A 24105-nucleotide genomic window follows, 5' to 3' on the forward strand; every position below is an offset into this window, starting at 1 on the left:
AAAAACACTGAAAAAAATACATATGGTTTGTTTAATATGCAGGTTTTTTGTCTTGTACGTTTGGTTCACTTGCTTTAAGAACTAAAAGTTTAGAACAGTTAAAACTTTTTAAAGGTCTAGATCAGAGGCCGCGTTAACGGAACATTTTCCATATTTGACCAGTTATTTTTTTAAACGACAGGAAAATTTGAAGCCCGCCGGTCATTTAACAACCTCATGCAGGACATGATAGACTCTACACAAAGAGTTCACCGCAGAGGCAACGAAAATCCATTAATAAAAAAATCCTTTCTGAATATCATCTCATGGACACTGAACTAAATGCGTCTTTCTGACCGGGAGCTGACAGCGTGTTGAAGACTGATGGACCAGATGCTTTGGAGCATCTGGTTAGGAAGCCCATTCAACAACTTTGGTAGAAATAATTTCAGTCTCCATTCCATACAGAACAGAGAAAACTAAAGAGAATACAATGTTGAATCTACTTATAGTCTAAACAGAGGAGCTGGCAATTTATCTTGAGGAAATAAATAAAGGTGCACAAGTTAATCAGATCGTAACAAGCGCAGTGCGCTGCGGCTGCACAACCAATGCGGACGCGGCTCTGCCGCTGCAAAGAGTTAAACTTAACTCACCCTGAGGTTTTAACTAATGGAGCTGAAGACGTTACCGTCCCGCACCCAGAAGGAGAGCGGGACGGTAACGGGGAAGTGAAACCACGCAAAATAAAAAAATAAAAATCCTCATAAAAGCGCTGCACAGGGTAAAAAAAAAAACGTTCAATGGATCGGTTTGGATCAGGCAGATCCAACTGACTGATGAACCAGAGCAGATTTCTCTGCAGATGCGACCAGGAGGAATTTGCGAAGCTGTGAGTTCAGACCCCACCAGGTGAAGTGCTGGTAATTTAAGTGGAGTCATTTAATTTAATTTCTTATAAGTTATTGGGGCCTCAGTCAGTGGTTTTTCTCACTATGGAGAAAAAGTTAGATGCATTTATCTGCTTTATGTGTGATGGGATCTGGATTCACGGTTCAACTGGGTGAATATTAACTAAACCGCATAAAAATGCGGCTAAATAGCCGATTTATAATTTGACAGGTAAAAACAGAACATGACCGATTTTTTTTCATCCTGTCGGTCAAAATGACAGAGAACAAAAAAGTCTAGCACGACCTCTGGTCTAGATTCATATTTAGATATCAACAACATTCAGGAGCATTCAATTGTCTTTGTTGTGCAATAAAATCCCTTTGAGGGAATTTAATCTTCTGACATATTGTTGACTCAGTGCAACATCAAATTTAATGAACATTTAATGAGAGAAATTAGTGCCACTCACTGCTGGATGGATTTAACTCTCCAGACTTCTCCAACACATTATTTATCTTTTTCTAACTTGACAACTACAGAGTATATAAGAAGAGTGAACACTTAACTTAAAATGCCAGGCTTTTGGGAAATGATCAAAATTATTCAAGCAGCCGTGAAAACATTTCGATGTTTAGCGTGACGTAGAAACATAGGTACAATCCAAATAAAAACAAATATGTGAGAAAGACAAAAAGAAAATGTGCAAATATTTTAAATTAACATTTTCACAATGACTTTTGTATCAACTTCATGAGATTAAACTTATTATCAGTTATAGTAAAACTCGATAAACTGAAACAGAGTGATGGGTTCACTTCTGTTAATCTGCTAATAGCGGAGAAAAGTTTGATAATTTTGAAAACAGTACAGTTAGCTTCCTCTAAATAACTTTACAGATAAAGTGCAAAATAATTAATTTGTAAGCTTTAAGTTGAAGAGGTCACCAGCCGCGTGCCTTAAAGGTTTGGCAGAAAAACAGCAGTGTGCATCATTAAATCAACACCATACCCGAAATGAAACATGGTGATGGCAGCATCACGGTTTCATGGCTTATTTTTCCAATGCTGGAAGAGTTTGTCAAAAAAATGTTATTTGAATTAAAATACAAGCTGATTCTCAGGATCACAGTGAGTCTAAGCACGCGTACAAATATTAAGTCAAAGCAAAGCCTGTTGTGATGCGCGGAGTTGTTTCACAGGTGCAAAGAAGTCAAAGGCTGAATTAGCTGAAGCTAATCACTCCGAGCAGAAATGATGACGAGGTCTGCGTCTTGGGTGCTTCAACATCTTTCAAATCTTTGAAGAAATAAAAGTTTTGATCATTCAGTTAACCATCTTCATAAGAGAGTTATTCTTTATCAGTCTTTGGTAACCTCTGCTTAGCTTGTGCCAGAGAAACACGAATGGAAAAAGAAAGGTAATATCTGTAAAAATAAAATAGTAAAGAGGTGGGAGACGGGAATCCTTATCAGCTGGATGTATAAACCCTTCATCAAGCTACAGCCGAAACCACAAACCGTTTTCAACAAATGCTTCAGTTTTACCTCGACAGGAAGAGCTACACCCACCTGTCATAAACATTGAGCAGCCAGTTGAGGCACATGTCAACGCAGAGAGGGATGTTGACCAGAAGGGACCTCTGCTCCTCCAGCCCCTCGTACACGGCCGTCAGGCCGTGAATCACCTCCACCACGTCCATCACATGCTCCCCCTGCTGCAGCTCCTGCTCCCGAAACACGTCCACCAGGCTGCTCAGCGCCACCAGGTCCACTGAACACAACACACAAGTTTCTGTCACACACAACACACTGACATCGAGCTGCGCTACGGTAACACTCAACAAGCAATCTGTGAAAGCAGCCGTTTTTTCCACAAACAAAATAAGAAATTAGTTTCCTGCATGTTTCTGAATATTAAGATTAAATATTAGAACCTTAATAATACGAACAAAATAAATGCAGGTAACCACGGCAACCAGTGAGCGCTTCACGGCCGGCCCTTCCTGCAGTCGGGTTGCGCGTTCATCCGCTGTGTTTACAAACAAACAATTCCTCTATGACTTAAAAGAAATTAACTTTTCAATTTAACGGTTTTGAATTTTTCTGAGACTCTGCCTTCAGGAAGTCGTCACAACATGGCTCCTCTATTAACCCTTTAACAACCTTTTTTCTTTTTTTTTTTTTTTTACCAGCGTTTCACTGAGACGCAACTCGAATACTGAAATCAGCAGTTCCACCAGGTCTGTGCTGATGGCTGAGGCAAAATAAAGCAAAACTGTACAAATTTACACAAAAATGTCCAAATTCAAACAGAAACATAGAAATAAACCCTAAATAACCTATTTAGTTATCAACAAAAAAGTAAATTTTGGGGTTAGTTTCACTTTAACAACTAACAAATGATTATATTAGATTTAAGGATGAGAATGAGAGGTTTAAGTATCATTCATTATGGGAATTTGATCTGATTTATTTATTTCAAACAGGTTTTTAAAAACAAGAAGACAAACAATCAGTAGGGCAGAGAAAACATGTGCATAAATAACCAAGAATAAAATATCTAGTTACCACTACTTCTCTGTTTGAAAAGGAGTAGGAAGAAGTGAACACGCATTAAATCCGACCCTTTATTTCAGTTTAATGAAATATGTTACTTACTGGCTCAATAATTATGAAAAATTTGTAATTAAAACCATGTTGTAATATGCATGTGCCTGTTCAACATGACAAATAAATTATATTACATAGACAAAATGTTTACAAACCAACAAGAAGCAGAAGCTCTACAGATAACAATAACAGTGACAATGACAATAAAAGAGTTTATCAGGTGTGAGAGGTTCTTATGTAAAATTGAATGTCAGTGGCCATGATAATTATTTTTTTTATTATTTTTACTTTTTGTCTGTTCAAAATAAGCGGATACATTTTGAAGCGGCCTGGAGAAAAACAACTGTCGAAGGTGAAAGGTCAAATCTGAGGTGTTCGTGTGCATTACAGTTGGAACTAAAAAGGCTTAAAATGTGTTTGTTTCATTCAAATCAACATGCATATAAACATCAGCTCACCTCGCTTGTGACCAGCGGCCTCCTCTTCCACGCCGCAGCAGCGGTGCTTATTCACCCATTTTGGCTGCTTAAGCCTCGCCATATGTTTCAAGAGCAGTGACACAAATTTGATTTCGCTCTTCTAAACTAATTTGATGGCCCATCGCTGGGAGCGGAGCTAAAAGGGTGTCCGTTGATGCCAGGTGTAATTGGATAGCGCGATAATGAGGTAGAACAGAGAGAGGAGCGATAAGGGGGAGTATTTTGAGGGTTGGGAGGGAATCACCCAAAAATGCATTTTTGATGGGTTCTGACGCGGCTCTGCTCAGCCATTCGGGGCGAGGAAGAATGAGGCTTCGCTAGTTATCAAGGCAGCCTAGCAATTAAATTCAGTAACGATATCGACTCCTAGACCCGAGGACGGTGAGATAACAGCTGGAAAGAGGAAGTGACAGAAAAGGGTTTTACGCGCTTGCTGAGTTTTTATTATGGCGACTTGGTATGTGGGAAGGAGGCAAGGTTACAGGAAGGTTACAGCAGAAAAGGAGAGAAAAGCGAAATAGAGAGGGAATAAAATGAGTGGAAGGTGAAAATGGGCTGAACGGGGGTCAGATTCCTGAAAAAGGAGGAAAAGGCATCGACCCCAATGGGACCGTCAATGAGGCTTTAACCAAGCAGCTAAAACTAATTAACTTCCATTTTGTAACTCAAATGGACCCATTAATAGTCAATTAAGCAAAATGCAAGGCTGTGATGACAATGAGGATTACTGGTGCATTTTAAACCCAACAGCAGGATGTTTTCAAACCTGACCGAAGTTCTTCATCAGACAAAACCGCCGCCAAACGTTTGTGCAGAAAACATGTTCGTTCGTGACGCTATCATTTCATAAAGTATTGTTTCCAGAGGTCATGAAAGGTCAACCAGCCTCCCCACCTTCTTCAAGTCAGACAAAACTGATGTCAATCAACTCGACTATGTTTGTGCAGCAAATTTGTTGTTTGTGCTGCAATGGCTTTGAAGAAATTAATGAAATCATTTTGATTTCGTAAAAGTGGGGCGGCTGGTTGACCTTTTGACCTTTAAACTTTCATTGATATCTTCAAAGCCAAAATAGAACAAAACAAAAATTTTTGCTGTCAAGTTGATTGTCACCAATTTTGTCTGATTTAAAAAAAGTGTGTGTGTGTGTGTGTGTGTGGGGGGGGGTGTTTGGTTGACCTTTCATGACCTTTGGAAACATCTTAATGTTTCAAATCTCCACCTGGATATTTTTGCTTATGTTAATTGCACAAAGTTATTTAAATGTCCAGTGAGTAAACATATATTTGCCCATTTATCCATAACAACTTTCAAAATATAGCAAGCTGTTTTCACGATTTACCGTCTATTAAAAGTGTTTCATCAGATTAATTTCACTCCCTGCTACGGCGGGGGTGAAATTACCGTAATAACCCGATATTGGCTGGAAAGAAAAAACGTCTCACTTTTCAGAAACCACTGAAATTTTTCAGATAGCGCAAAGTGTGGCGGAAATACGGTACTGCAAATTTGGCTGGATCACCGGCGCTCTGTTTGGACTGGAAGGGTTAAAATGGTAGCAGCACAAACATTTGACACCAATTTTGTCTGATTTGAAGAAGGTGGGGGCGGGGAGCAACTTCAACAGGTAATTTTCATCTGTTTCCAGGCAGAGTGGAGGGAGCCATGACGCTTTTGATCGCTGACTAAACAAATGTGCCACAGCTAATCGGTGCATCACAGAGAGCGCGTCACAGTGAATTACTGCTGGTGCAGGATAACAAAATATCACTTAAGCAATCAGACAGATAATACACCAGCAAAATAGCAAACATACATCTCAGAGACTTCTGAACCCGTCGAAGCTTCATAGCTGTTCTGTATGCAGAGAACTTGATGTTGTTCAGATCCGCTGGTGGAAGGAAAAAGAGATAGAGATTAAAGAGATGAGAGGGAGAACTAATCCATTCCACCCTGCAACCGAGGAATAAGGCATCCCAAATCTGTCCCATTTGTTTATCACCACGCTGCAGAGTCATTAGCACTTTATTGTATTAGAAACATTATCCACACTCGCATTTCTTGGTACACATGCAGGTCCAGCTGCGACGGTGTGCATATCTATTCCCGCAAACTCCCTGTGTCAGACAAGATTAACTGTGAGACGCATCGTGTCGTTTAATCACAATTAATTAGAGGCTAAGCGGGAAGCAATCACAGCGCTGGCAAATTGGGCCTCATAGGTTAATGACAGTAGAAATGTAGCCCTCGAGGTGATTGAGATGCGGGTCGCTTAATGAGCTGCGAGATAAGGCCTTAACAGCCCAAACCCAAACTTGGGGTGATTCTGCAGGCCGACCGAGGTCATGGACGAACGAGCGCGAGGACGGCTCGCCTCTTCACTCACCCAGCGCCTGGTACAGCTCTGTCATCTTTGGATGGTCCCAGCATGTTGTCTGGGCCTGATGGCTGAAAGACAAAATAACAAAGGCAAATAGATTCATGTAGCAAGGACAAATGGAAGCACATTTTCTTTACGACTTCACTGATCAAAGCGGAGCTGACAAAAGGAGTGAGAATAAAAAGGCGTGAATAAGAGAGATGGGGAAGGATCTGAACATAGTAGCTACGTTTCCACTACAAACGTGCTCAAATCTTTGTCTATATTCTGCTAATGCCGAAATAACACAATTTGGCAACTTGTGGTGTTTCTTTTAAATAAGAAAAAAATTAAAATCACACGTGAATGAGCTTGTTAACGCAATACGTCATTAAAAGTCAAGGCGGTGACGGATGTAATAGTTTTAGCAGGTTTTCAATGAGGTTCAGTGTAGTGGGCTCTTCATTTGAAAAGAGATGTAAATCTATTTTGATATGGCTAAAAAAAAAAAAAACATTTTGTTCTAGCGCAAAAATGTTTTAGCAAAAAAACACGTCTTCCTCTAAAAGTGCAGCATTAACTGTTATAAAGCATGTGTTTTTACATATTTGTTAAGATTAACAATCTGTGAAAAAAATTACCCCCTCCATCTTGAGCTATTACTGCCATCTGAAGAAATGCACAGCTCACCGCCCAAAATCAGCCAATCAGAGCCAGGAGGCGGGTCTTAATGCTGTCAATCACTTGCTGTTAAATGTGCTAATCGGTGGAGAAACAACTTACCATTACAGAGAAACCGTTTATCCGCCTTAGCATTTACAATAAGACCAGCTTGTAGCGGCAGGAGAGAGCAAAGAGGTTTGGGGGAGGGAAGGGAAGAGAGCAGCGCCACACACGATAGTGACTGACAGCGCTAAGACCCGCATCTGTACTCTGATTGGTTGTTTCTAGTTAACACTGGGAGCACTGGGAGAAGGTAGGAGCATACCATACTGTCATGACAGTGACAGCTTCAACAAATATGTAAAAAACGTCTATACTTTTTCTGTAAAGTTAATTTCTACAGCTTTAAGCAAAAGTACTTTCCTATTTTCAATTTGCCCGGTTTTATGCTTAATGGAAACGCAGCTTGTGAATACTTTTTGCATGACATGCCAAGAAATTTTAGGCCTGAAAAGTCCAGACACGAGTCAAACATAATGAAAGGATTCATGTTCAGACATTAGAGTTACAACACATGACTGCTCTGCTGCTCTCATAAATATAACATGATCCAACTCATTTCTATCCTTTTAAGAAAAAAACAAAACTCTGGGCTGCAGTTTCCTCTGAAGGGAACATCCAGGAAATGTATCATCTATAAAATGGATCCAATAAAAGGACAAGAGCAGCAGAATAAATGAGAAACCCCACAGCAGGAAGTCTGCCAGAAAACACGGGCCTCTCAGGACTGGAATCATCATTCTACCTGCACAAGCGCTCATTGATTACTGCCGAGCAGAGAGCTACTCAGATGCTATACATCTCCCATCCCCACCGGAATAGGAATACAGTCCATAAAGCACTGACTGGCAGGCTAAACAAAGACCCACAAGGTTGTGTTGCAGTTGATTAACAAGATAAATACTGCAAGTCTACAGAGGAGCAAAGCGCATAAATGTTTGTTCAGTTGCAAATGGACCGTTCTGTGCCTAAATGTACCTATGACACATTTATGACACAATTCATTTATTTAAAAAAAGTCTTTCTATGAAGATAAGTAGTATCGATCAGGTGAGCTGATAAATAAATGAGTGCTTAGCCAAACAGAGCTCACAGTAGCTTCTGCTCAAATCACGATCATTATTTTTCTACTCACCAATAAACGTTTAAACGACGGCGAGATCTTTGAACATTTCTGGAAATATGTGTGCTTCTAAAAGTTCAATAAAGATGCAGCTATGTGAAAAGGTGTTTATCCCAGGTCTCTTCTGCATCTTCTTTTTCAAATCAAAATCAAATGTTATTTGCATAGCATATTTCAGCAACAAGGCATTATAAAAACACAAAAAAATCAACAACCGAAACATTAAATGTCCAAGTGCCGTCATTTACACGTCAAAATGTTGGTTAGTGTTTTATTTATTATGGTGCAAAAGCAACTTTAAACATGTTTTTTGTGTAGATTTAGTGGAACTCAGTGTTTCCTGAAAGTTTGCTCCACACTGTAAAACATATGAAGGAGTTTTAACTTGAAAACTAAAGTTCAACTGTAGCCTTGAAAGCAACTTGGAAGAGGTCTAATTGAAACTAGAGGAAATCCTGACTAACAAGATGCAGAAAAATCTTCTGCATTGACTGGACAACGACCTTTCGTCAAAGCAAAAAACACCTGCAGATGGTACAGTTGTTTTTTTTTGTTTTTTTTCCGGACTGGTTGGCACTGAATCAATCTGAATAAGATCTACAGTAACAGCAAGAGAAAGACAAGAAACTTTTGCTTCAACATATTGATGTTTTATGTATTGAATCTGTCATATTTGTACAGATAATCAGGGAAAACCTGATTCGTCTTGACAGGAAAACTGTTTCAATGTGTATTTAAACAGGACATTATTGCCTGATGAACTTCCTTCCTTCCTTCCCTGTGGAAAGTCGACCGCAGGCAGCGCCGCTGTCTGTTGGTGCTTACTGCCCTCTAACCCGCTCACAGCAGGTGGTTCTGCTGCAGGTCACTTCTTACTGACAGGCTGTCGTTCTTCTACAATGTTTCCCTGTGGTTCCCCAATAAGACGGCATCAAAATCAGGGTTTCATCATTTCCACAGGCAGACAATTAGCTGGCAGAGAGCTAATCAATCCGACGACTGTTCTGGTGGTAAATTTAAGCTAAACTTTGTCGCTGTTCCATCCTGATTTTTCATCGCTGGTTCAATTGCTGTGTGATTAAAATAGAATTACACAAATAAATGCTGATTTTTTTTATCTTTGCCTACAATCAGAGGTGGACAGAGTACACAAAACTACACAAAAGTGTACTCAAGAAAGAGTAGCACTACTTCAATATATATTTAATGAAGTAAAACTAAAAAGTAGCCGTCCAAGAAATTACTCTAGTAAGAGAAAAAAGTATTTGGTAAAACGTCTGTTTAAGAAACTGATCAAATAATTTAATATTTAAAAATTATCATCAGATGGACCAAAATATAAAGCGGAAAGTTTAGTATTTTAAGGACAAAAATGACAATACTTTATATAAATAACAAAAAAATAACAGAATCTGGCAAAATAATGTTTTTCAAAAAGGTTACTCTGCCTAGACTTTATCAGAATAAATTATCAAACTAACTGGGGCTCGTATGTGTGAGCAGAACTGTAATAAATTCTCTATTGATCTCCACAAAATCACCAAAGAGGCTGAAGAATTAATCAGCATAGAAAGGCTCATTTCTGCAAGTATCTGAGGAAATCAACTGCATATTAGAAAATTCATTACACCAATCTCTGTTTGTTTTTTCACTGAATCTGGCACTAAAAATATCATCTAACCGAGTCATTGAGCCTGGCATGAAGAAGTGCATTCACCTGGATAACACAAACACTCACTTACTTAATGTAGTAGGGCACTTTGTTTGGGGAGATGGCACGCTCCCATGGTACCTGGACCGAACCTGTGCAAACACAGAGAGACAGGGAGGGGGGTAAAAATCAATTTGAGAGCGGTCCCGTCATGCATGAGCTGTGCTCAGTGCGCCCGACAGCGTGTCCGGACACAGCGTCCATTCAGACCTCTGCTAACGGAGCTGCTGCCCGGTACAACAGGCGCAGTGAAGCCAGAGAAACGAGTTCATTGTGTAACGAGGTTCTCACAGAGAGCCGGTCGCAGATCACAGCCAGGGAGTCGGTGAAAGAGGATCCCTGGAGAATTTACTCATTTACTCGTACAAAGCCAAAGTTTGGATTAGGAAAATCAAAATGTGGACTATCAAACTTAAGAATGCAAAACCAGAGGTAATGAATTTCTATAAAGGTCTGAATAGATAAAGGAAGAGCATTATAGACAGGTACAAGTTAATTACCTGGCTAACACTTTATCTGAACAGGTGTGACGGACATAACACCTGTGATGAAGGAGTCTTCATGAATGTTTACCGCTGCTGTAATGAAGTGTCATTCAGCAAATAAACACTTTTAGTGCAACTTTTAGTGCAACTTCGCATTAAAAGTGTATTTATGTACCAAACAATGCAAAACTGACACATTTAATTAACTTTTAATGCAACTTTACATTAAAAATGTATTTATTTACCAAATAAAGCAAAATTAACATATTTAATGGATTTTTAATGCAACTTTTAGTGCAACTTTGCGTCATTAGTCGAATTATTTACTGAATGACATTTCATGAAGACGTTCTTGAAGGCTCCTTTTTGTTTATAACAGGTGTTCGTCATGTCAGGCTTATGCACACCCCTTAATATAAAGTTATCATTAACGGCAAAATAACAAAATATTACCAAGTATTTTTGGTCTAGTTTCTAGTGAAAATACCTTAGTACACCTGAAACAATTCAAAACTAACTTGCAGGTAACTTTTAAACAGAATATTGGTTAAAAGTCAATAATTCATTAATATCGACGTAAAACTACTGGCACTTTATAAAAAGTGTTATGATGTTTTCGGCTCTGTGAGAAAGAAATTTATTTGCAAGTGAAGAAAGAAATAAAACCAAGCAGCTCAAAGTTTACCAGTCATTTATGTAAACATTGACAGATTTGACGTTCATTTCCCGTTTAGCTCTTCAAAGGATAAACTTTATAAAACATATCCTGAACATTTCCTTTTACAACCAGTTCCTATTATTCAGGATTCTGTTCATTCGCAGACTGGATAAGCTTTTCATTTTTAGACTTTTCTCCTTTAAATTAATTTCCTGGAATCCTTACAACATTTTGTAAATCATATATCAACATGAATTTCCCTGCAAAGTAGCTGCAAAACAAAACAAAGAAGAAAAAAGAAAAATAGCCAAGCTGTAAATGAACTCCAGTCTGGCAGCTCTGATCAGGATGAAGGTCGGCTGGGATTTTCCCAGCAGATGCTCTGGTTCAGATAAACTCAACTAAAAACAGAGATTTTTACCCTTTTTCAGTTCGGTTTGGAATATATGATGGAGAACGAGGGCCAAACTAAGAAAATGTAACAAAAATAAACAAATGCATTACAAGAATAGTCATAATATTATGAGAATAAAGTCATAAAAGTACAATAATAAAGGTGTAAAAATATGATAGTAGTTTACTTTTAAAATAAAGTCACTATATTACAAGAATATAGACACAATATTCTTGCAAGTCTGTTTGTTCTCATTTATTATCTGATGTCCAAGTTATTAGTTTTTCTGGTGGATGGCGAGAAACAATTTGATTCCTTGTATGTCTAGTAAATATAATGAATTGAACAAATAGAGTTTGACTTTTACTTTATTCTCATAATATTGTAACTTTATTCTTGTGGCTACATCGTTTTTATTTTCTCAGTCTGGCCCTAAGACTTCGTAGTGCGATTATCTTTCAACAGGATAACCATTAGTTATATAGTTCATAACTCTGACCTTTATGAAAGTTTTGTAACAAGAAAACTGCTGTTGAATAAAGTCATAATCTTGCTTGCAGTTTTCCACAAACTGTGTGAAAACTTGAACTTGTCTCCACTGTGACCAGGTTTTCTGTGACCAGGTTTTCTGTTAGCCTAACAGAAAACCTGCTATAGGCTGCAGAAGACAGTCTAATAAACAATAACAACAAACAAACAAAACAACAAAAAATCTGCAGCGCAATAACTATACAAACATAAAATTCATACATAAAACTCACCGGACTATAAGGAGGATTAAGCAAAACAAAACAGTCAGTCAAAGCACAGAACGTGTCACTCTGCTGACTGCGGCAGCCGTAATGCAACTAAAACACTTTGACACAAAATCGCTTCGAGGCCAGTCAGCACAACCAGAAATAATCTGCACTAATTCAATAGTGGGGCTGTTTCACTCCAGAACAATATATAAGGTGCTCTGGATTACTTTAATAAAATTAAAGGCTTTTTAAGTGCGCCTTTTAATTTTAGTCTGGAAAATATGGTATGTTAGTGTGGCCTAGTTAAATCCAGCTCAGACTTTACAGCAAAACCTGGACACTACTGAGAGACTCTGCATCTAATCTGATGACAGACATTTTATTCTCTCCTAAAGACTTACAGCTGTAAATCCAGTGAGCGGTTCTTTTACAGAACATAAATGCTTTTTGTTCTGATTTATAAGAACCTGTATTATTTTCCAAACACTTGTGGAAGACATGATGTCTTTCATGGTGTATTTATGTGAAAGACGTCGTTTTGGCCTTTCACATAAATAAAACAGACTGAAGGTTGTAAGAAGTTAATGGGATATAAACTCCTTGTATTGTTGTAATCTTATGCAAACCAGAGGCGTTCAGTGCTTCTATACATTAAAGGTGCAGAAGTTTTTCTTTTCACAGTCAAGTTTTCAACACTGACCTCACCTTGACAGAGTAACCAACTTTACAGAATGATTTAAAGAAAACAAATCTCTTTATAAATGAGACAAGTGAAAATGTGTTTATCAGAGAATTATCAAGCTCGTTTCAATTTATCATCTGATTGATTAACTAATTGCAGACACAAGAACAGAGAGAGATCATAGATGACTGAATCAATACAGATTTAATCTACTGGTACCAATAGTTTACTGATTCGATCGGTAAAATGTTGAACCATTTCAGAAATGAGGGCTTTACCTCAGAGATCACTCCAGTCCTTGAGCGTTTCACTCCTGTAACTTTCAGATGCTCCCTGCTCCGACTCACCTGAATCAAAGAGCTGGATTCCCTCATCAGCAGCCACTCAGCCCTGCAGAGGCCTGCTAACGACCCATTCAGCTGATTTATGCGTTCTGGAGGAGGGGTTCATCTCAGAGTTGCAGAACAGTAGCTGTGGAGGACTGCTTGAAACCAAACCATTGTCCAAGCCAACGACAGAAGTCAAATCTGACCTTTCTGTCAGTTAGAGACATAAAGAGATGATTTGTGAATCTACCGGGACGGCGCCGCATCAGCATCCTTCATCGCTAATGTCCTGTTTATTGGAAACCTTTTTAACCTTCTGAATAACTTCTTCGCCTCGTTCACATGCTGCCATGTTGTTGCTCCCCCACTCATCAGGCAGAATTGAGTGGTGGGTTATGTTGGTGCATTTTGATGCATTGCACCTTCTGTCTTCTTTTTAAAGACTAAAGTAATGTTAGTACAAGCTGGTTTACACGCCTTTGTTACTTCTAACATACTACTGGCTGCATTTCCATTACAAATATGCACAAATCTTCATCTATATTCTACTGAAGTTGAAAAAACACAATTTCACAGCACAGAAGTTTCCATTAAATAAGAAATTAAATGAAAATCATACATGAATAAGCTTGTTCACGTGATAAGGCATTAAAAATGATGACAGCAATGGATGTAAATAGTTAAATAATATATTATAAATGTATATATATTCAGCAGCCATGGCACTCTGTTACTGTCAGCCGTCAGAGGAGACGTCTGCGTCTTATCCAGGCATTGGAGCGACAGCCTCTTCACACGTTTTAGAGGATTTTAGAGGCTGATTTTACAGAAGAGCTCTGGATTCAACAGGTTTGAATGAACTGTGTGATGCTGTGAAAGCTCTGGTGGATCCAGCTGCACGATGTCTAAAAGAAAAAAACTAAAACAAAATCAACCCATCATCCTCCTCCTACCACTTCCTGTCGTCTTCTTCGTCGTTTTGACCAGTAGAAACATCCGGCTGTTGATCACGTGACTCGTATGATGCGAAAAAGTGTTTCAATGTGTCTGAAAAACTTTCCCCCAAAAATTTTAGTTTTTTCTTCTTTGTTTTTTTTTTAATTGCCATGTTTCCATTTTTTATTTCAATTTGCACCATTTTATGTTTAATTTTATGGGTCTCAACTTGAGAAGCAGAAGCAACAGACTCACACAAAACCGAGCTTTTACATTTCATTTTGAATTTAAATCAGATCCCACTTGTAGACAACCTGCTGCTTCTCCTCATCCTCTGCAGAACAGCAGGTAGAAGAAGAGACAGAATTTATAAATGTGGATCTCTGATCAAATTAGGCCCACGTGCGCCAGAGGAACAAAGCTCTCCAGCTCCACCTCTAACCCAAATGCACACACACACACACACACAATCAGCAGCTTCTAATTGTATTACACCCTCCCTCTTCACACACACACACACACACATGCATCCACTTTCTTTGAGGTGGTGCCTTGGCACAGCACGCCACAGATTGTTGCAACACAAGGCACCAACTTCAAATAGCAGAGGAGGACCCTTACTGGAGAGGAAGTGCTGCGATCCAGGGCCAAAGTCTCTGTGTGCATCCTGGAGCTGCTTCAGCCGCTCCTCAATGGAGCCCTGAGGACACACACAAAGACACACACAAAGTTAAATCAAAGACACTCCTGCTGCTCCGCACTCCCGATCACAAGCCTCCACAACTGGAAAACAAACAGGCTACTCGCTTCTTCTCTATTAGCCAACTGCTGAATGTAAAATTAGCTGGGGTTTTATTTGTTTTGGATTTTTTTTTCTCCAGCTCCTGGAAGCAGCAGGTAGAAAATGAAGACAGAGATTAGAAAATTATTTGTTATGTGAAAAGTACGGCAGGCTGCAGAGTCGTGTGGCTGACAGCTGCAGAGAGAAAGCGTTAAATGTTGCGTCAATAGCCATGGAGACCGAGTTGACAGAATTAAGCTCGACATGGTTTTAAAAAAAAACTTTAATATTTGGTAGGTTTCCCACCAAATGAGATTTAGCCTGTCTAATCCCAGTTTATGTGAAAAGTATTGGATTTGGCACATGAATCCATGTCAGCCTCCTCAAACAATGGGAGGTAAATCCACTCACTGTGAAGTGAGTAGGCAGACAAAAAGATAGAAGGAGAAAAAGATAAAGATTAAACAGACAATGCCCTTAAAAACTAAGAACCTGATTTCAGTGAACATCTACCAGACCAGGAAATTCAAAAATACAATCTAGAGCTTGATTTAAATTGTTTTAGACGAACAGAGAGCAACGTCGCTGCGCTTGGGAGATGTTACTGCCAACTTTGCTGTGTTCTACAATCTATTTGCTCTACAGGCAATTTAGCCAGACATAAGGAAGACAAATGACTAAATTATCCGTGAACGACAAATATTAGCAAAACTAATTTGGACAAGGACTTCCACTGGTGCCAGACAAACCAAAATAAACAGTGATCTATCTGGAACAGCAGTTAAGCATTTAATATTTCAATTAGAATAGAACTAATACCAAAGAGAAAGGTGACTTCATTCTGCTGCCTCTGGAAATACAATGTACAATACTATCAAATTTCTTCCACTTCAAGTCATTTTAAAGCTTTCCTTTGTTGATTTTGGATTAAATGAAGTAGTTTGAACATAGAACATAGAAAATGAATCAAGTGGAAAAGCAGAGGAAAGAAAATCTTTTTGAGATAAATATCAGCTGAAGCCTGTGTTTTAAAGAACAATTTGTGGTTAATATGTCATATTTGCTTCTGTTTTAATTATGTTATCTTTGGTATCTTTAAGATTCAACTGCACTGTAAATCATTTGTAGGTGGTTTAACTTAAAAAAAAAGCAATTTAAGTCAACAAGAAAATTCTTCTGGTTTTAACTCGGGAATTAAAATTCATGAAGTCGATTTAAATTGTCTAAACATCGTTTTTAAAGTTCATTATTCTTAAATTGAGTTTTAACTTAATGTTGCAATTTAAACCAAATAATTACTTCACAATATACAAGATGATAGTTTGATCAGTTACTCAGCACTTGAGTGGACTTTTAAGCAAGTACATTTTTACTTGAGTAATTTCTTGGATGGCTACTTTTTACTCTTACTTGAGTAAAAACATGTTGAAGTATCACTACTTTTACTTGAGCACTTTAGAGTATTTTTGGTGCTCTACCCACATCTGGAAATAGGTCAGATTATTACCAAATGATGAACAGAAAAAATTTACCTAGAAAGGACTACTGTTTTAGTCAAACTGGAACAAAAATGCTAATTATTAAACTGAATCAACTTTTAACATAAATATGAATCAGCCGATGAAATGGCAGCATGTAGCCGTGCTGAAGATGACTGGCTGAAGTTCAAACTGAACGACTTTATTTGGTGACTTAGTTTGTGCCGGGTGATCCGTCTGACTATTTCAGAAACTTTTAATCCACAGAGATTTTCACCCTGGACCATCTCTTATGCTTAGGGTTAGAAAAACAGAAAAAACAAAAGGCAATTAGCTGGATGAAACTGCCTTGCTAAGGTCAAAGGTGAGCCGTCATACTGGATTGCATCAGGGGTTGAGTTTGCTGCTGCTGCTGGTAGTGGTGTGATGGGGCTGGGAATCTTTTATTGGACCCGTTGGAACCAGCAGAGCATCAATAAATGTCACAGCATACCCGAGTATCTTCACTAGTCGTCTCGGTCCCTTTATGGCTGCAGCGCACCAATTTCCTGACGGCTACTTGCAGCAGGATTCATGCTGCACAGTAAAACCAAATACGTTGGGAAAGTTCTTGTTTTTTTTATTTCTGGGTAATCCTAATCATTTTAACAAGCCGTTTATTTATTTCTATGTTTATTTCCAAGGTGGTTTTATAACAGTAGGTCCAGAGAAACACATATATCACTTTTTTTGGGGGGAAACACCTTAAATTACAATTTTATGGAGCCCCACAGGGGACATGGGAAAATGTTTCTTTTGGTTTTCATCGCAGTAAGCAAAAACACCCTGGTCTATTCTGTATACAGTCCCCAAATATAAACACATTTAAAGAGCCTCAGTGGAAACATGTTTATATGTTCTGGACTGCTTGGTGCAGAAAATTGATTGAAAATTGATTTATTCACTGCTGTTTGTGTAAGGTTGAGATGGAGCTGCACATGAAACTGACCTTTATTAACCAGATTACCAACATAAAAAGACAACCGAAACTGTCAGATGACTTTATTACCCCGTGAAAATAGTCCAAATAGTTTGGATGTAGTTTTTCTTTCTTTCCTTCTAATGGAAAGTTTCTGTTTGTATATTAGAACAGATGGAAAAAGATGGAAAGTTTTAGGGGAAAAAATACATATCTGCTGGGAAATATAGATCCAAAACAGCATTTTTTACACCATAATAATAAAAGCAAAAGCTATAAATAAAGGGTTTTATCTTGAGGCACACAGATCACCTCACTGAGAACAAAAGAAAGAAGGGGATAACCTGTAGATCATTTTCCCTTTAAAGGGAAAAGGAAAATGAATGGATTAGACTTTCAATATGTTCTATTTTTGTAGCTCTACAAATGTCAGACTCAAAGGACTTTTCAAAGAAATGCTGAAGGGTGATGAAGACCTCTTCGAAGCAGTCTCTAAAGACCCTGAATGTCTGCAAAATGTTAATCATTCAGCTGCGAAGATGTTTGAATCTGAACCAAAATGGACAGAGAAACTTACAGCTAAATCTGTTCTGGAGTTTCTGTTCAACATGTGGACCAAGAAAATATTAGAACGTCGATTTATTTGTAAGGGTTGCAAATCAAACATGGGCAAATTCTGAGCTACAAAAACTCTTTGCATCCAAACGGTCTTTTGCTTTCAAAGTGGGATGTTAATTTCTACAAACTTTCCAAGTGGTTCTAAATGATTATTATCTGAAAAGAGAGGCAGCGAGAGTAAAAAAAGCGCCGGCTGACATTTCAGGCTGTGAAGAATGATGTCATGAAGGTTATCTAATGTGAGCAGGATGTTTTAACAGCAGGTGAAAGCTGAGAGGGTTTTATTGTGTTTGTAGGAGCAGAGACAGTCTGCTGACGGAGGATGCAGCTAATGCTTGAAAAACGCTGCAGCTTTCCCTGCTGGTGCATCCATCCAATCAGCGAAGCAGGGAGGGGAGGGGAAGTTCACTTCAATGTTTCAAAGGCTTTAAAGGTGAGTGCCTCAGATTCAATGAAGTATTGCCCTCAATATGTAAGTGCATGTTCAAGCAAACATTTCTACTGCAAACATCTGTTTTTGCCGCTCCTTCTAGGTATTCTGGAGCGTCACTTTTAGATTATTTCTGCTTTATGACATGCATCACCCTGCTGCAGCTTTGTCGTTTAAAAAAAAAAAAGTTTGCATTTTATGATCTGCCGTCATAAATAGATCTACGTTCTCAGGAGCGATGCTACAAAACTGTGTGACTTTGAAAACTAAAGCTGTGCAGACCAAGCAAAACGAACCAAAATCTCACCTTGGAAATCCAATTAAATCTCTAATGGAAGATTTTTATATGGAAATTCCTAAAGTTCAATTCATCTTTATCAAAGCAGGTCTTAAAAGAGAGTCCATGCTTGCTTTTAACAGGCCGTTAATATTACCATCGCGTAGCTCGACTGATGATCCCCAAAGAAGAAGCACTCAGCGACATAAAGTATTAAAGATATGTGCAAAGAGCAAAAAATTAGTCAAAGTTATGACATGCTCTGCAGTTCAAGAGGGTAAACCTGATGATAAAAGCAGACAGTAATATTACATTAAAAGAAAGATTTCTTGTCTCTTTTTCATTTGATGTTCACATTATTTGGCTGAAAAAAAAACTTAGCTGGTAGAAAACATGTAATTAGCAGAAGTGTTAGAAAGTGAAACATTTTACAACAGAATTAATGAATGAATTTGAAATTAAGAGTAATAACATTTACACAGTTTGTGTTTCAAAGTCTGTCCCTGCCTCTGAGTTCATAATACAGATGATGTTTCTCACTTGGTTGAAAAGTTGAACTTTGTTCTAGAAAAAACACATTTTAAATAAACAACTTGTAAAGGCAGTTCTTCTGCTGATATGCTAAATGTTTAGTCAGGAAGTTCAGGGGATGGAAAATCTACTCCAAGAGATTCATGGAGCAATTATCAGAGGCATTAACAGGTGCTAAATATCTGCAAACTTAAATTTGGATGCGCTTATATTTCTGAAACCACAGACAACAGTAAAAATAAAATATGCCAAGCAAACAGAGTCTCTGGATTCATTGCTTTCCCACATAAACAGCTCTGGAAAAAATTAAGAGACCATTTAAAATGATCAGTTTCTCAGATTTTATCTTTATAGATAAATATTTGAGTAAAATTAACATTGTTATTTTATTATATGAACTACTGACAACACGTATCCAAAATTCCAAGCAAAAATATGAGAAATGGTCAAAATAAGAAAAGATGCAGCGCTTTCAAATCTCAAATAATGCAAAGAAACCAAATTCATATTCATTTAGAAACAACAATACTAATGCTTTAACTCAGGAAGAGTTCAGAAATCAGTATTTGGTGGAATAACCAGTCGGGTTCAGTGCAGGAGTCTCTTCATTTTATCCAGAGCTGTAGATCAGCAGTCATGCATGCATGTAGGAGAAAGTCTGCTGTTGTGATTATCTGTGCATTACAGCCAGAGCAAAAAGAGTTAGATTCTCAGATCAGAGCCTTTTAAGTCCTGCAAGCTGTGAAAAATACCGACTGCTGAAATCAGATGGTAATTTTGACAGAGAATGTATCCAGCACTCTGCAACAGAAGCCAGAGGCACTTTTCTTATTTATTAATAAATGTTATTTATCTTTGAATAAATCTAAGGAAGAATCCTTCTCCTGTCTTTCATATCATCTGTACTTTTTAATTAGAAAAATCATCATCTCACTGAGGGAAATGTTTTTCTGTTCTATTTCAATCAGTTCTTCACCAGCTGAACCGAGGTCACTCATCACATGATACAAAAACTGGTGCAAATTTCTTTAAAGAGCATTAAAAGATTTTCAAGAACGCACTGCTTTGTGAAATCCTCCCACAGAGTTAAAATTTAGAGAACGAGTTGAAAGCCTGAGATTCTGAAAGACATTCTTCAGACGGAGGCAAGAGGAACCGCAGCGAATGATGCAACTTATTGACATGAAAGGTTTTCACTTTCTACTGATGTGCATGAGCACCTTTATAGCTCCAGATATTACACCTGCACATCCTGCAGGAAAACGTGCTGCTGGCAGCATCAAACCTGCCAATAGACGCTACCTGAAGCACTTTCCATCTGCTGTTGAGATGCTCCAGGACCCGGGCGTTCTCCATCGACAAATGGACATCAGAGATTGCCAGCTGGTGGGCCAACTCATTGACCTGCTTCATGCCCTCCTTCACCTGCGAGAGTTCCTCCTTGAACAGCTGCAGGAGCCAGAAAGAGAACAAAAAGAGGCACAAAATGGTGCATAATGGACATACTACTCATAAATTAAATATCAGAAAAAAATACCTTAACTTGGATAATACTTGACTAATCAAAGAAAATATTTTGTCACACTTTATTATGTGAAGGGGTGTGAATAAGATATGACACTGTCATAAACTTGAAGAAGTCTTTGGTAAATAATGACACTTTTAAAGCAAATTTGATTACAGGTGACATTTTAAAACAACAGTAGTGTTAAAATGGTCACTTTTAATACAAAGTTACATTAAACGTTGTAAATAATGACACTGTTAATGCAAAGCCGCATTAAAGGTGGCACTTTTAAAGAAAAATTGCATAATGCAGCTTTTACCGCAAAGCTGGATTAAAAGTTGCATTATAGTGTCATTATTTACAGAATGAACCTTCACGACAACCATAAGTGTTCATGAAGACTTCTTCCTGTTTATGACAGTGTCATGTCAGTCTTATGCACACCAAATCAAATAAAGTGTTAAGAAAATCTTTTTTTAAATTTCTCCTTTACTCAAACTTTTGTACAGCAATGGTAAGGTAACATCTAGAAATCAAAGCAAATGAATTCTAATCACTGCAGATATATGTCTAAAAATGAATAGACAATGAAAGAAAACCATCTGATCTCAAAAAGAAACAGAATAAATCATGTAAAAGTAATGAAGGTCAACAGAACCGACGGCTCATGAATTTGTCTGGAAACATTTTGAAACAACAAAGCTGATTTAAACTAAGAAAAAAAATTGGTTCATCACCTGAATTTTAATTTTTGCTAAAGTCTTTGCTCTTTACTGGCACTAAAATAAAAGTTTTGTTGCAGAAGACAAAGTCGCTACAAAAACAAACATGTAATTTGTGAAAGTTGAGAAAAGGAGAATATAGCGACATTCATTACTGCTTCAAACTGTCCGACTTTATCCAAGAGCCAAGGTTTCCTGTAATCTTTTAAAGGATTCATGATCAATATTTCTTCAGGCTTTGTGAAGGTCTTTTTAAAAAGTTCTTCTTCAATATTTGGAGGACTTTGGCTGCTATTCATAACAGACGAACAGCACCTGAAAGTAATTTCCTTAACAAATAGGAAACATTTCAGCTACGATGTGTCAAAAGAGTCTGAGCACCTCCTTCAGTTGAACACTGAGTGTAAGGCTGCAGCTAACGGCTATTTTAGAGCCACCTTGTTGTTGAAAAACTACTGTTCATGCTGCTTTCTGATCACACAGACATAGAATAAACAAACACAAGATTAATACTGCTAAGTAGCAGCAGAAAGATTAAATGTTTGAAAGAATGTGGAAACAATCTCAAAAATCAGGATAGCTTTTCCTGATCAGAAAAATAAACAGGTTTAATGTAACCACAGTAAAATTTTCTAGTGCCTGGTCTCTCTGACTCTGGATAAAACTCAGTTTAGTAATCTATGTGTGATAAAACATTTAATCTTCAGCTAAATCATATTTGTCAAACTCGAGGCCCGTGGGCCAAAGCCGGCCCACCGTAGCTTTTTTATGTGCCCCCCAGATTCTAGACTAAACCCCTAATGTGCTTAAACATTATGTTTTCAGTCAAATCAATGCCGTTTTTATCAGTTTATTGCCAAATTATATCAATCAGTCCTTCCAGTTTATTGAGAATTATCATGGAAATTCACGTAAAATCAACAAATCCCTGCACCTTTTTGTACTAATTGGGAGTTTATAGTTGATCTTTCTCAAAAATTGAAAAGCACTTTTCTACTTGTATTAACCAACTGCCTCAGCTTTAACCGATGTCAGATTATAGTCCATGATCTATACAGCAAATAATAAAAAGTCCCATTTACCATCATAAATAAGTGCAAATATTTCTAAATTTGTACCACAAAGACTCAAGAAAATCACAAAAAGAATCATGAAATCTTGGAGGGACTGAAGAGATGTTCAATAATATTATTTATTTTAAGAATGTATTGATATTTCAACAGTTTGTGAATATTCTGGCACAACTTGCCCTTTAAGAGCCTTCATGGTATTGATTTGGCCCAAAACGAAAATGATAAATACTTGTTCCAATGCACAGATAAACTAACAAACTATGTATTTTTATTTTTGGCTTTTATGTGATTTAAAAACTAAATCACACATTTGTGAAGCAGAACAAGAATGAATAAAACTGTTTATTATTATTTTGGAAATTCTTCTTTTCACATTTCTGCAGAATGAAAGCAAACCGGTTGAACAACAACCAAATATGTGAATAATCTAGTATAATTAAATTACAATATGAGGCATGATCATGTTGCTAAACATTATGATCGATTTATGACTTATTCTGACCTCTATCTCCAAATATTAGTTGCAACTTGACATTCAATGGACCCGTTTCTGAGCCCAAAGAGCTTCATTGTAAAACAGTCACTGAGTGTCTTACTTTCTAAATAACATCTAAGTGCCTTTACTCTACAGTGACAGAAAATATTGAGAAAGAAAATGAGGCTGGAGGCATCATCTGGATTAAAAGAAATTGATGAAAAGCCACAGAGGTGGCTTCATTCCTTTATTCATTTACAAATTTATCTTCACTTGCTGCTGTGTCATCGATTTGCGGCATTACTTCTGTGATCAATGTGAACATTTTAGAGTAGTCCTATTATTACATCTATACTAACCCAATAACGGCTGACAAAAGAGTATACACGGTTTTAAGAATTGTTTTTATGACTGCAAGTCCAAGGTACAATTTAATTTTCAACATGATTGCATGGCTTGAGCCTAAAAGAAGTCAGCCAAGAAAACCAAGCAAAAGTGAAAAGAGGAAAACTTTAACTTCACATAATTTATATTTTAGAAGGCGATTCACAGGCTGGAAAATGCTGCTGTGGCTGAAACGGCTCCAAGTAAATGATAGAGCTTTGCAAATACTTTTACTATTTGAATCACATTTTATTACGCCTCAAACACAAACTTCAGTGTCTTTTATTGGTAATTTGAACCAACACACAGCAGTGCATAAATGTGTTGGATTGTGTAGCGACGAGCAGCATAAAGACCAAGAAACAAAGCAGACGAGTCAGGAATGAAGCCGTGGAGACGATAAAAGAAGAGTTAGATCATCAAGCAATATCTCAAGCTTTGATTATCTCACGGATCACCACTCAGTCGATTGTCTGAAATTAAGAGAACGGAACCAATTCAAACGGCTGTTTAAAGTAGGGCTGTATAAATAAATCGATTCGGTGATATATATCGATATTTTCCGCCCTCGGAAAGTATCAATTTTTCATCCGCGAGTATCGATCCGTTAAACCATAGGGGTCCATAGCCTGACGGCTCCTTTTTAACGTCTAGTTTGTTACGGCGTAGCAGCAAGACTCCGCCTCCCTCAGTCTAACTTTCAACTCGAGCTTAAAGTGCACATTATAAACTACACACCAGTTTTTAAATTGTGTTAATAGGCCAAGTATAACC

General features: G+C 37.7%; 1 protein-coding gene across 3 annotated transcripts in view; it reads right to left on the reverse strand.

Annotated features, from left to right (window-relative positions):
* drp2 (dystrophin related protein 2) overlaps positions 1 to 24105 on the reverse strand; it is a 242152-nt gene that overhangs the window by 41004 nt on the left and 177043 nt on the right. For all 3 annotated transcript variants that reach the window (XM_016680505.1, XM_016680504.1, XM_007569658.2), the window contains 6 exons: positions 20473 to 20619; positions 14719 to 14797; positions 9908 to 9968; positions 6347 to 6408; positions 5777 to 5851; positions 2441 to 2642 (listed from right to left, as the gene is read on the reverse strand). In XM_016680505.1, coding sequence (XP_016535991.1) covers positions 2441 to 2642; positions 5777 to 5851; positions 6347 to 6408; positions 9908 to 9968; positions 14719 to 14797; positions 20473 to 20619 — 626 coding nt within the window. The remainder of the gene's footprint in view (positions 1 to 2440; positions 2643 to 5776; positions 5852 to 6346; positions 6409 to 9907; positions 9969 to 14718; positions 14798 to 20472; positions 20620 to 24105) is intronic.

Source organism: Poecilia formosa, unplaced genomic scaffold (genome assembly GCF_000485575.1).
Source record: "Poecilia formosa unplaced genomic scaffold, Poecilia_formosa-5.1.2 Scaffold244, whole genome shotgun sequence".
Classification (NCBI taxonomy): domain Eukaryota; kingdom Metazoa; phylum Chordata; class Actinopteri; order Cyprinodontiformes; family Poeciliidae; genus Poecilia; species Poecilia formosa.